This window comes from Sorghum bicolor, chromosome 1, assembly GCF_000003195.3.
Source record: "Sorghum bicolor cultivar BTx623 chromosome 1, Sorghum_bicolor_NCBIv3, whole genome shotgun sequence".
Classification (NCBI taxonomy): Eukaryota; Viridiplantae; Streptophyta; class Magnoliopsida; order Poales; family Poaceae; genus Sorghum; species Sorghum bicolor.
The window spans coordinates 80,135,718-80,150,088 of NC_012870.2; the positions used below are offsets into that span (position 1 = coordinate 80,135,718).

The 14,371-nt window shown below is 40.9% G+C and overlaps 2 protein-coding genes across 5 annotated transcripts; one reads left to right on the forward strand and one right to left on the reverse strand.

The window, feature by feature from the left end:
* On the forward strand, positions 1,104–6,688 carry LOC110430832 (phosphoglucan phosphatase DSP4, amyloplastic). Of its 4 annotated transcripts, XM_021448885.1 has the most exons (15): positions 1,105–1,263; positions 1,361–1,415; positions 1,508–1,552; positions 1,742–1,850; positions 2,344–2,420; positions 2,501–2,577; positions 3,042–3,122; positions 3,409–3,541; positions 4,065–4,124; positions 4,379–4,435; positions 4,547–4,642; positions 5,342–5,401; positions 5,926–6,033; positions 6,107–6,248; positions 6,335–6,688. In XM_021448885.1, the coding sequence occupies exons 1-14, from the start codon at positions 1,238–1,240 to the stop codon at positions 6,242–6,244; spliced, it is 1,122 nt and encodes a 373-aa protein (XP_021304560.1). In that variant the 5' UTR covers positions 1,105–1,237; the 3' UTR covers positions 6,245–6,248; positions 6,335–6,688. The 4 variants fall into 4 exon arrangements, 3 of the variants coding, with proteins under 3 accessions (XP_021304560.1, XP_021304554.1, XP_021304564.1); XR_002448218.1 differs by having other exon boundaries at positions 1,104–1,263; positions 5,930–6,033; positions 6,107–6,688; XM_021448879.1 differs by having other exon boundaries at positions 6,107–6,688.
* LOC8078033 (cyclin-dependent protein kinase inhibitor EL2) lies at positions 7,330–8,232 on the reverse strand. Its single transcript, XM_002468635.2, has one exon. The coding sequence runs from the start codon at positions 8,021–8,023 to the stop codon at positions 7,661–7,663; it is 363 nt and encodes a 120-aa protein (XP_002468680.1). The 5' UTR covers positions 8,024–8,232; the 3' UTR covers positions 7,330–7,660.

Below are 14,371 nucleotides of genomic sequence, written 5' to 3' on the forward strand. Positions count from 1 at the left end.
CTTGTTAGAATCATAGGTGTAGAAGATATTGATAGGAGCAACAGGTATATCTTCTAAAAACCACATTTTATTTATAGAAAATCAGATAGGATATCTAATGGAGATTCTCTAAGATTTGCAATATCAAATCTATTTGTGGCATATAATTTATAAGTACAACAACTTTAGCCATATGTGTGAGGCAAGGAGAGCCCTCGAGGAACATAGGCCCTGACTAAATACCTTTATAATCAAATTATTGATCTCCAACCATAAGAATCACAAATGCCAAAGATTTTGTATTTTTGGCGATTCCCATGACCATAAGAGACTCTCCAACCACAAGATTAAACTAAAATAAAATCCGATTTCGCATAGCGTGGCTCCACTGCCGCACCGCACGATTGTAGAACGCGTATCCTAATAGAGACATAGTGATGCTAATGATCCGTTTGTCATCAAAATAGACAAGGAGTGATTCACCAAGGCCCTTGGCATTTGTTACAAATGCTACAACAATGTTGTACATACTCCAGTTTTCTAGAATTAACACTGTGATACAAGATGCATGGCCAAACTGAATTACAATTGTCCCATTTGGCACCCCATTTTGTGGGGAACAAAAAATCATAAAAGCACGTGGGCGCGAAGTGGTCGCGCGCGCACGAGCGCCAAACACATCGCGGCGGATAAACAGGACGTGATCCACGCTGCACAGCAAAAGGACGGTCGATCTATCGACACGTGCGGCGTGGCTGGCCGTCCGATGCGACGCGCGCCAGGCACGTGAGCGGTACAACATGACCCGTCGCCGTCCTATCCTATGGCTTTCACCCTACGGAACCGAAGAACGGGTCAAAAGGCTATAAACAAGGGGGCGGGCCCACTCGATTTAGCCAAAGCAAAACCACCGCGGCCCACGTCACGGGCCCGGTGTGCGCGTGGGCGCGGTCCATACACCGCTGTCCCCTTCCCCATCCCCGCACCCGCACCCGCAGCGCGGAACGCGGCGTGGCCCACGACCACGACCACGAGGGGCCGCACGGCATGGGCTTAATAGACCGCGTCCACGCCACGCGGACGCTCCCCCCACTCCTCTCCTGCCCCCCCCGCCCGCCCGCCCGTCCCCGTCGTCCCTCCCCTCCCCTCTCCGTCGTCCACCGCTGCCACTGCGAGCTCGGCTCGTCTCGCCTCTCGCGCCAGACGGGACCCGCGTTGCCTCGCCGTCCCGCGCGCACCAGCCCGGCCGGGGGAAACCATGAACTGCCTCCAGAACCTGCTCAAGTAAGCGCCCCCTCCCCATCCCTCCCTCCTCGATTCGCTTCGGTTCCTCCTCGCTCTCGCCTGCTCCGCTCCGCTCCGCTCATGGATTTTCCTCCAGGGAGCCTCCAATCGTGGGATCCAGGTCGATGAGGCGGCCCTCTCCGCTTAATCTGGTGAGGCTTCGGGCCCATCCCATCCCCTGTGTTCCTGTGGACATTCTGTTTTGTTTTTTCTCAATCTGATTCCGTTGTCTCTGGGCGGTTAGGCGATGGTTCGCGGCGGCAGTCGCCGATCAAACACCGTCAAAACTGTAAGCCTTAGCGCCACCTCGTCATTTCTGATTTCATTCCGACAACGGAAATCTTAGCCTCACACCGAGGATAAGGTATCTCGATAGAGGCTGGCAGGCTACAATGGCTGAATCGCCGGTTACTCTTCCTGTCAGTGCTAGTGTCGTTTCGTTACCTCGGCTGTTGAATCAAACGTTGTGGGTTGCCAGTTGCAGGCACCAGGGGCGTCCACTTCCGGTGCCGAGAGCAGCGCCGTCGAGATGGGCACCGAGAAGTCTGAAGTGTACAGCACTAACATGACGCATGCTATGGGAGCAGGTAAAGAGAATGTCTGCTTCTGCATGTGTTGCTTGTAGGCCTTATTAAGACGCTGACTGTCTTATCACATTGTGGGCAAATTGATTGCTGCTGATGAATTTATAGCCGGAAAATAAAATATTTCCTAGGCTCCTACGTGTGTCACAATCAGAGTGTTGACCTGTCTGTGTGATCAGACCACATGTGAAACGAACACTCAACTCTCCATTCTAGTCTGGCATTTTCCTTTCAGTCTGCTTCCTGGATTTGAACATAATTTGGCGCTTATGAACAGTTGTTCCTGAATGAATGTTTAACTTACCATGTCCAGTCTGCCAAAACCTGATCCTGCGATAGTGCTTCACATGTAGTTTTGTGGCAACAATAATTGTGTCCCCACTTCATGCTTCAACATTGTGCTTGCCATCTAACCCCTGTGATTGCATTGCTCTTTTAGTAAGTTTGGTCTATTAACTTCTCTGATATGTGTTCCTTTTTTCCCTTGTTATTATAGCGTTGACATATAGACATGAACTTGGAATGAACTACAATTTCATACGCCCAGACTTGATTGTAGGATCCTGCTTACAGGTGCTTGTCACATCCTTCTTTATACAGAAATATTGCTCCATAGTCCCTACCTCCGTCTGATTATCTGCATTCATGTGCAGAGCCCACTTGACGTTGATAAGCTTCGGAAGATTGGTGTAAAAACTGTATTCTGCTTGCAGCAAGATTCAGATCTTGAGTATCCCCACTAATATTTTGTAACGCATGATCAGCTTACCTATATAAATCTTTTTATTTGAAGCCATCAATTTCGAGAACCCCTTTTATGGGCTCAAATTTGCTAAACCAGCAGCTCTTTTAGCATTTGTGAAGTTAATCTCTTCATTTCAGAAATAAACACAACAAAACACTCCTAATCTTTGTAATTTTCATGAATTATTAGATGGTACCTCTGATTTGAACTGAGAAGCTACTTAGGTTAGTCCCTTTTCATGCTGACTCTGTTGGATGTTGATATCTGTAAAAATGAACTTCTGCCCATGTAGTCTAATCTTTTGTACATCTATGTTGGCCTATGCGGCACAAACCGTCTTCCAAAAGTTTGTTTGTATTTTAATAAAATGGTCTTTTGTTGTTGCCACGCCATCTAATTCTTCCATTCCATGAATATATCTTTCTTCCTTTACCAATCAACTTGGTCAGATATTTTGGAGTTGACATCGGAGCCATCCAAGATTATTCTCTACAATTCAAAGATATTATGCACTGCCGTGCTGAAATTAGGTACCCAAACTGTCTGTTATTTCTTTTTGGAAGTTTGGGGCTAAGAGCTTTGTAGCATTAAACACTGGCCTTGTTTATACGCAATTTTGCAAATCCTTTTCACCATGGGGTAATGCCCATTAGTCAAGTTTATAAGCTGTATAGTTTCTTGAGGTAGTAGAGGATCTGTATTTCCATTGAACAACACTTATGGCAGTTTGTTTTGAGAGCATTCATCTAAGTCTCTTTTCCCCGTATTGCTGTTATTCTGCATATTTAAACAGTTCCTAATGTTTAATTACGACAGGGATTTTGATGCTTTTGATTTGCGATTGAGGCTTCCTGCTGTGGTTAGCAAATTGCACAAGCTTGTCAACTGTAATGGCGGTGTAACATATATACATTGTACTGCTGGACTTGGAAGAGCTCCTGCTGTTGCAGTAGGTTTACATAGCCTTTTTTCCCCCAAGACAGCCTACCGTTTTACAGAGTCCTTTTGTTTCTCTAGAGATCCTTTTGCTGCAGTAGGTTTACATTGTTTTTCTTATATCGCTGACCAGGTTGAATGAAAGGAAACTTTTTTGGGGGAAAACCATGCTTGTGTGCTTTAGAAAGAGTACTAAGTACCAATCCTCCCAAGTTACAAAGTTAATCTAGATAAAGAAAAAGAGAGCATCCCATGGCACACTGACATAAATACAAATGCTACAATCTGCAGCTTTGCAGCGCTTTAACAACCTCAACGCACTGACATAAATACAAATGCTATAATCTGCAGCCTTCTAGCGCTTTAATAACCTCAAGATTTGATTGGGTCTAATTTCTTCCAAGTTATGTAACTTAATTTGAAAATAGTACTTAGGGGACACATTATTGCTACAATTTGTTGTTGTCCACAGCCTTGAGCATTGTTATTTTGATGGCTTTCTAAGTTCAAGCATTTTTTTTTTTGTAAAATTTCAGTTGGCTTATATGTTCTGGATTCTTGGGTACAGTCTCAATGAGGGACATCAGCTGCTGCAGGTAATTCATTGCAGTTGGTACCACCTTTTTGGAATATTTCAGCAGTTCTGTTTGTCTGAAGAAAAGATAATATTCCGATTATATGTGCACTGGAAAACTAACATCTAATGATTGCCTGCTTGTGGGAATTTTGATGGTCCCCCGCATCTGTTCTCTATAGTTCATTTATGTCGGTAGTCCCAGTGCTGTTACCGTATAGCTAGTAGACAAGTTCTGTTGATTATCTGTTCTTAAACTCAATTTTCATTTTGTAGAGTAAAAGGGCTTGCTTTCCGAAGTTGGAAGCCATTAAGTTGGCCACTGCTGACATTGTAAGTGAATATTGTACTAATTTCTCAGTAGTAGTTATGATGGAGAAGATGGATACAGATTATGGTGAGTCAAAGATTTTTCTATTTAGTGATGACTGTCTTATTATTTAGCTGACAGGATTATCAAAAAACACAATCACTTTAAAGTGGGAAGATGATGGTTCTTCCTCTGTTGAAATTTCTGGGCTCGACATTGGCTGGGGCCAGGTACATTTTTCCTTCAATTGTGTCTTTAAAGATTTTCCTTTTGAATGTGAATAGGATTAGGGCATTTATTCAAGTTGCATATTAAATTAGATGCTGCTACCTGCCTACCTCTGGCCATATTTATATGATGTTCTGACAAAGCAGTCTTTGTTAACTGAACTGGTCCCTGCGGTCGGGATGTCATATATATTGGATTGGAGGGAGCACACCACATATATATTCTGTACGAGTCTTAGTGGATTAAACTGGCAATATACCCTTATGTGGTTGCTTTGTGGATGAAACTAGGCCATTCATCTGGGTTTCAGTATGCTAGCACAGAAACATTGTCTCAAACAGGAAGGCCTTTGTCCTGGTTAACTCTTAATGTTGGCACTGATTGTAAGTAGCATAATTTTAATGCATCTGTCAAGTTGTCAATATGCAGCATGTTACTTAACGTTTTGTACCTGCAGACTACAATAAAAGGCTCTCGCAAATTCTCATGATTTGTATCAGTTATGGAGAAAATGATACGTTTGCACAATTTAGGTCTTACAACCTGCTTCAGATAGATATGCCTAAATCAACTTTACAAATATGATTGCCCCTCATCCGCTAGGGGCTACGATTGTTGAACAAGCACATCGACCTGTTACATGTTTTTATTAGATATAATCCCATGCATAATCTCTAACTGGTTGCTATTTATTCTTTCAGAGAATTCCTTTGACATATGATGAGGAGAGAGGAGCTTGGTTTCTTGAGAAAGAGTTGCCTGTGAGTATTATAAAATATTTATGTTAGGAACCATCTAAAAGTTCATCAATATTCATAAATGCATTGTCGAATGTAGTCAGCTCATGACCATACATGGTGATATGGTATATGTAGACCATCTGTGTGTTGACATCCAGCTTGATCATTTATACTGTATACTCCCATCCCAAATTATAAGACGTTTAGTCAAATTTAAGTCATTCTTGAAGAACTTTTATTAATAAACCAAGCCACGACAAAAGAAGTGATATTTTGCACAAATTTTTGAATAAGACGAGTGGTCAAACTTGGTGTTAAAAAAGTCAAACGTCTTATAATTTGGGATGGATTGAGTATATCCTTGCACCCTTGACTTATATAGAAATATAACTCTGGCCATCCTGTGTGTCTGGAAAGTCTTATGATGACTGCAGCGTTCTTGACAAAAATATTGTCTGTTATACCTTTGAACAAAACATAGGAGTTAAATTTTATACTCGCCATATGGCTATATCTTACACCTTTGGCATATCTGTTTCCTGAAGGAAGGACGGTATGAATACAAATACATAGTGGATGGCAAGTGGCTATGCAACGAGCATGAGATGTTGACGAAACCGAACGCTGACGGTCACGTGAACAACTATGTCCAGGTGAGATATTGTGAATGAGTCAGGTAGATGTCATTAGCTGCTGGCTGAGGCTGCATGCTTTTCTTGGTTGTAGGTCTCCAGAGACGGTACCAGTGACGAAGAGAAGGAGCTAAGGGAGCGGTTGACTGGTCCAGACCCTGTTCTCACGGACGAGGAAAGGCTGATGATCAGAGAGTACTTGGAACAGTATGCGGATGCCGGGGAGCGCTAGGAAGGTCTGGTGTATAAACAAGCAAGCGCATTGGGATTTGGTGGTACTGGGTACTAATAAGTATGTACGTATGTATGACATAAACTGCAGAAGAATGGGCTCGGGTGCAGTCTGGGAGCAGAACAGTAGACCATGGTGATGCCTGATGCAGAGACGAGACGACGGACCGAAGCCGACCTGACCGCACCTTGCTTCCTTCCCTTCCCGGAAACGTCGGGCTTCCTTCCCCCTGTTGTCCATAGTACAGTAGCTTAACCGTGGAAAAGGGCACATTCTGCTCGCATAGTTGAAGGACCAAATTGTACGTAAGTATTGTTGAACAGCTGTGCAGAAATAATAAGTAGTAGCGTCAAACTAGTGACTGGAATAATATTAATAGTAATAAAGTTACTAGTGCATGTTCCTGAATGAATGAATAAAGAGTAATCTTTTGGATCGCTGTTACTGTACCGAGTTTGTGCTGTGCCTGTGAGGCCTGAGTTTTTTTTTTTGGATTTTAGTATTTTCGTTTTTATTTAATAAATATTATTCAATTATAGATTAACTAATCTTAAAGGATTCATTTCGTGATTTATAGATAAATTGTACAATTAGTTTTTGTTTTCGTTTATATTAAAATTTGATGTGATAGAAAATCTTTAAAAAAAATTAGTTTGTTTTGGGGGTAAACTAAACAAGGCCCGACATGAAAAATGAAATGCAATTTATTAGGTCGCAACTGAGAAGACGGTTTGGTGCAGCAGCACCGAAAGGTGATGAATGTGTGTGGACTTGTAGGCAGAGTCAAGTGTCAAAGTCGCCGTTGCTGTTCCTTCCCGTGGAAGTCAAAGTCGGGCGGCCGCATCAGAAGTTGAGGCGAGAGCTAGTGGTGGTGGACCGGTGGGTGGAAGGTGACCCGCACCCCGCACCCACCCAGACGGCCAAGCCAACCAATCCTTCTACTCCTCCTCCGTACCAGCACCGAATTCGCAATCATCATACCAAAGATTTTGAAATGAAAATCTGGCGTTGGCGCAAAGCAAAGCGAAACACAGGAAGGATCATTCTCTCCCTTTTCGAGACAGACAATACATAAGAAAAATAAATGAATGAATAAGCAGCAAGATTTTGATTCCATTTATTTTATGTATATAAGTAAGAGTAGTAAAATTGATTTTTACAGACTGGAGTGGAGTATTGGTAGGGCGGCAACTTTGATTATTGATTTACACAAGTACTAACACTCTAGTAAATGAATACTAAATAAAAAAAAAAGAAGCACTCCTAGCTGAAAAATGCGGTTGCTTGTTACAACAAGGGACACAACAAGCAGTGAGAAAAGGAAAATAAAGCAGAAAGACTGCTTGCAAGCTACGCTAAGGTGAAGATTGAGCCTCAGCTTGAGCTTGAAGTCAACTTGTTGAAAGGATTACTACTTCAAGCTGCGCAGTGTTTGTTGGCGGAGGCGGAGCGGCGTCGCTTGTCGGTGGTGGCCGGCGGTGGCGGGTGCGGGTGCGGGCGGAAGAGGCGCTCGAGCTCGTCGAGGCGGAGGCTGATGAGAGGGACGGAGGAGGGGTCTGCAGCAGGCTGATCCCCCTGGAAGAGGCGCTTCCTGCACGGCGGCTTCCTGGGCGCCGGAGGGCACGTGGTGGGCTCCCTGAGGTAGGAGATCCTGCTGCCCGTCGGCGTCCTGCAATCGTAGTCGTAGTCGTCGCCGAACACGAGCGGCGGGAGCGCGGCGCAGGCCGGCGAGAAGGCCGGCGCGCCGGCGGGCTTGAAGAACTCGGGCGAGGCGGACATGGTGGCCGGCTTGTTGTTACCTTGTTGGCAGCGAGGTGGTGGTGGTGCAGGTGAGCCTGAGGCAAGGAGCAGAGCAGAGCGAGTGGTAGCAGCCACGTCACACGAGCGAGCGAGGTGGACTGGTGGTGGTGGTGGTGGTGGTGGTGTTGCTATATATGGAGGAGGAAGGAGGAAGAGAGAGGAGCAGGCGTGGATGAATACGCGTCTTCTGGTGGAAGAATGGAAGGGCGGAGGGAGGAAGGAAATCGAAGGAAGGTGCCAGCCGAGGCGCCTGATTGGGGCCTTGTTTACTTCCCAGAAAATTTTGCAAAATTTTTCACATTCCCCGTCACATCGAATCTTTAGACGCATGCATGGAGTATTAAATATAGACGAAAATAAAAACTAATTGCACAGTTTGGTCGAAATTGACGAGACGAATCTTTTGAGTCTAGTTAGTCCATGATTAGACAATATTTGTCAAATACAAACGAAAATGCTACAGTGTCCGTTTCCCAAAATTTTTCAGAACTAAACAAGGCCTGGATTCCACTCTCTTTCCTTCTCTCTATCTAGGCCTTGTTTAGTTTCGAAAAATGAAAAGTTTTCGATACTGTAGCACTTTCGTTTGTTTGTGATAAATATTATCCAATCATGGACTAACTAGGATCAAAAGATTCGTCTCATAATTTACAGCTAAACTGTGTAATTAGTTTTTGTTTTCGTCTATATTTAATGTTTCATGCATGTGTCACAAGATTCGATTTGACGGAGAATCTTGAAAACTTTTTGGTTTTCAGGTGAACTAAACAAGGCCCTATAATCTGGCCTTGTTTACTTCCATCCAAAAACCTAAATTTTTTCAAAATTCTCCATCACATCGAATCTTTAGACGCATGCATGGAGTATTAAATATAAACGAAAATAAAAACTAATTGCACAGTTTGGTCGAAATTGACGAGACGAATCTTTTGAGCCTAGTTAGTCTATAGTTGGACAATAATTACCATAAACAAACGAAAATACTATAGTGTCACGAAATTTTTCACTTCGACAACTAAACAAGGCCCTATCTCACCCACCGTGTCGTGTCGTGTGTGAACAACGCGTCCGTGTGGGCGCAGCCTCCCTCCCTCCCTCCCTTCGGTGCTCCGCCCGCCCGCGGCCCTTGCACCTTCCCACGCAGTCCCCTTCCCCTACCCTTGGCATCCAAACGTAACCTAGAAGCTAGAACGGACAACCAGTTGAACACCGTCATGTACCGTTCTTCTTGTTCAGGTACGTATATATGCATATGCTTGCCTTTTGGGAATTTGGGTTTTTGTATATATAGGCCTTGCTTAAGGCCTTGTTTAGTTCCTTGACGAAATTTTTTCGCGACACTGTAACACTTTCGTTTGTTTGTGGTAATTATTGTTCAATCATGGACTAACTGGGCACAAAAGATTCGTCTCGTAAATTTCGACCAAACTGTGCAATTAGTTTTTATTTTCGTTTATATTTAATACTTCATGCATGTGTCTAAAGATTCGATGTGACGGGAAATCTTGAAAAGTTTTTGAATTTTGGGTGGAAGTAAACAAGGCCTTAGTTCCAAAATTTTTTGGGAAATCGACACTGTAGTACTTTCGTTTGTATTTGACAAATATAGTCCAATTATAGGCTAATATCTCTTCAATTCCAATCAAACTGTGCAACTAGTTTTTATTTTCGTCTATATTTAATATTCCATGCTTACGTCTAAAGATTCGATGTGATAGAGAATCTAAAAAATTTTTGCAAATTTTTTTAAAAACTAAATAAAGCCTAAGCCACTGTGTTGTATATAATGCTCGACCTTCGTTCCTCCTTTGAACTTGTCGTGCACAAACTCTATACTTGAAATATTGTCTTGTGCACAAACTCTCTACACCCAATTTTTATTTTTTCCCCCTGCCTTTTGGCTGGCATGGCAGGCTTGGGGGCCTTGGAAAGGGACCCAAACGCTGGTCTACACTTCCTGGCTCTATTTTATAGACCTATTTGCTTAAATGGAAAGTATGATTTATTAATTTATTATTAAAAAAATATATTAATAAATAGCTGATAGATTTGATAGATAAACTTAAATAAATAGGCTCAGCTATTTCGAATATTGATTTGTTATGAACCACATGCAGCAGCAGGATAAGCTTGGCCGGCGCCGCGCAAGCTGCTTCATCGTATCGCATCGTCCCAAGTGCAGGTGCAGACGACCACGTCGACGAGAGCAAAGCAATCATGCCGGCAGTACGTGTGTCGGTGTGTGGGCCATTTTGCACCCTGCAACGTAACGCCAGAAAAATGTACTACTAATCCAGCATGGGCCTTGTACATTCCATCACGTTTTAGATGTGACCAAAGACGCTGTGACGTGTTTATTACAAGCATGTACTCCTATCCACATTTGATTTGCCCACATTGTACTTACTAACTTAATGTATGTACATTTACCCACGTTCAAGATTTAAACTTTTTTACTATTCTTTTATCAATAATCAGTCTAAATTACATCAAACAGAAGTTGTTATAGTATATTTATGTTTTTATAATCTTACGGCCAAAATTTTTATCATAATTCATAAAGTTTATATACTTTATTATAAGAGAAACATTTGAAATTCAAATCAAGCAAATCGAATTGTGCAGTATATTTTGGATTATAGAGGAAGTAAATCTAGAAAAACAGGAACATTGGTACCAAGTCAAAGACTTTAAATCCTTCCTTAGAGCATTTTGCAACCGTGCCTTAGCATGTTTTTTTTTAAAAAAAAAGAAGAGGAAGCAAACACAAAGTCTGTCCACCACCCGTAGGACTTGAGTTTGAATGGGTAGATTTTCACCTTAAAAAGATTCTAATCACTCAAGCACTCAGCTATATAGAATTAATTACAGATAAAAGTAGTATATTATTATAATGACGCCTTGGCAGGCCATTTGCGATTTGGACGCAACTCCTACTGTCGGAACCATGCCTTATCTGTTCTTTTAGGCCTTGTTTAGTTTGGGAAAAATTTTGGATTTCGCTACTGTAGCACTTTCTTTTTTTTGGCAAATTTTATCCAATCATAGACTAACTAGGATCAAAAGATTCGTCTCGCGATTTACAGCTAAACTACATAATTAGTTTTTGTTTTCGTCTATATTTAATACTTCATACATGTGCCGCAAGATTCGATGTGACGGAGAATCTTTAAAAAATTTGGGAACTAAACAAGGCCATTATGTCTGCACTCCTTTTCAAAAGAAGCTTTTGTTTAAGGGAAAGAGCAATAATTGAAGCAGACAAAACAAAGGAGTATGTGGCGATGATAGCCCGTGTGCTTGCTAATTAATGGTAACGGAAAATAAAGCTAGCTTGACGCCGCCCACAATTAGGGCCTAGTTTAGTTCTGAAAATTTTTTGGATTTCGCTATTGTAGCACTTTCGTTTGTTTGTGGTAAATATTATCTAATAATAGACTAACTAGGCTCAAAAGATTCATATCGTAATTTATAGATAAAATGTACAATTAGTTTTTATTTTCATCTATATTTAATGCTTTATGTATGTGTTGTAAGATTCAATGGGAGCATATGCATCCGGTCCACACGATGGAATTCTCCTTCTCCACTCCACTACAATTAGGAGCAATATAATAATATGCATCCCTTGCATGGTGGATCATCTCCGACAAAGACAGGTGGTTGATGCGCATAGGATCCCGCCACAACCTTTAATATAACTCCACCGGGTTTATTTCCATGGAAAAACAAATAATAATATAAAAATTGACATTTCTTTTCTCTCTGCTAAAAAAGAATGTATATTTCACTTTTTTGTACGGGAAAGAAGTACGACAACTGCATCCGAACATTTGCCGATCTGGGTTCTCGGAAAGGGTCAGCAAAGAGGCCGCCTCCGTATATGGATATAGACGTGTGACGTGTCCGGGTGAGGGAGCATCGGATCCGCGCCGGTCTATCTCTTCCTGACATCTTCGCTGTCCCGCCGGCGTCATGTCCTGTCTACTCTCACCTGTTCTCGGCCTTGTTTAGTTTACTCCAAAATTCAAAAACTTTTCAAAATTTCTCATCACATTAAATCTTGTGACACATGTATTAAATACGAAATATAAAAGAAAATAAAAACTAATTGCACAGTTTGTCTGTAATTTATGCGACGATTTTTTTGAGCCTAGTTAGTTTATGATTGGACAATATTTGCCACAAACAAACGAAAATACTACAGTACCAAAATCCGAGATGTTTTCAGAACTAAGGCCTTGTTCAGTTGAGGAAAAATTTTGGTTTTGGCTACTGTAGCACTTTCGTTTGTTTGTGGCAAATATTGTCCAATCATGGACTAACTAGACTCAAAAGATTCAGCTCGCGAATTACAGGTAAACTGTGTAATCAGTATTTGGTTTTGTCTACATTTAATACTTCATGCATGTGCCACAAGATTCGATGTGACGGAGAATCTTGAAATTTTTTGGGAACTAAACAAGGCCTAAACAAGGCCTTTAAAACTTTTTTAATTTTGATACGGTCCCAGTTTTGTTTGCATTTGTTCAATCATAAATTAATTAAATTTAAAAGATTCATCTCAAATAATTAGTTATTTTCTTATCTATATTTAATACTATATACATTGCCGTAAAATTCGACGTGATACAAAATTTTTAAAAGTTTTTAGACCTTGTTTAGATTTGAAAAGATTTCAGATTTCGCTACTGTAGCATTTTCGTTTGTTTGTGGCAAATATTATCTAATTATATACTAACTAGGATCAAAAGATTCGTATCAAAAGATTCGTCTCGCGATTTACAGGTAAACTGTACAATTAGTTTTTATTTTCGTCTATATTTAATGCTTTATGCATGTGCTGAAGATTCGATGTGACGGAAAATCTTGAAAACTTTTTGATTTTCGGGTGTTCACCCCAAAAACCAAAAACTTTTCAAAATTCCATATCACATCGAATCTTGTGATACATGCATGGAGCGTTAAATATAGTCAAAAACAAAAACTAACTACACAGTTTGTCTGTAAATCACGAGATGAATCTTTTGAGCCTAGTTAATCCATAATTGGACAATATTTGCCACAAACAAACGAAAGTGCTACAGTGTTCGAAAACTTTTCATTTTGCCAACTAAACAAGGCCTTAGGTTTTGAGGTAAAATCAACAAGACCGTATGATGTACTATATTTATTATCAATTGTCAGACCAGTTTTAATAGGAGTTTTATAGCATTATTTTGGCGTGCCATTTAAAATAAAATAAAATTAGGATGAAATACCTACTCTCAATAAAAAGTTTTATTCTATAGTTTTATATGCTTTTAATTCCAAGACTCATGGAGAGTTGGTAATTATATCAAAAGAGTTTTATCTAGATGAAACCTATTTTTCTCTCTCTTTTCTTGAATACACAGTCATATCATCAAAAATATCTATATGACAACTTATTTAATATGAATGAAACATATATAAAACTTGCAGTGAGACTGACCTTAGCTATAATTAGACAAGCATTACCAAACGAAAAGAACATCTTTTTTCCCCACTTGGGCCTTGTTTAGTTTATGAAAATTTTTAGGTTTGATTACTGTAGCACTTTATTTGTATTTGATAATTATTGTCAAAAGATTCGATATGATATAATCTTTTGAAATTTTTTGGGACTAAACAATATCTTATATACCGCATGTTCCGCATTTATTATTATATTAAATATATAAGTAAATACGGGTAATGGTCAAAGGCGAACTGATCATAGATCAGCTTGTTGAGTTCTTTATGGTGAAATCTGCCTACCCAATTTCAAGTCTTTGACTTTACGCTCATATGTTTTTGAATTTATTCTAAGATTTAATGACGATATGCTTTTAGTGGTAGGCGACGTGCTCATCGACAACGAGGTGCCGGTGGTGACTTTGTCAATCTTAAGATTTGTCGGTCTAACTTGGTTCTTCGAAAGTACTTATAGGGATAGATGTGTATGCGTGCGTGTGTTTATAGGAATAAGTCTGTGTCCTATCTGAATCTCGAAAAAAATAGTAATGATAACAAAGAGAAAAAGAAAAAAAGATGAGGCGATCCTCGCACGACGTGGCCGTAACCTTGTGGGCGGACGGAAGCATGGGCGACGTCACACCCATGGTGGGCCTGCCAAGTCGGCCCAACACCACTGCCACTGCACCTTCCCTCATATATTCTCACGTGTTTCTTTTACTCAATCTCCCTTTCTTTATTCATCCATTCCCCCCTGCAACGGCAGGGCAGCACATGACTTGAGTAGTACGCACATGACAGGCTTAAAAAATTGTTTTGGAGGTGGTGATTTTTTTTTGATTTTAGCTAATA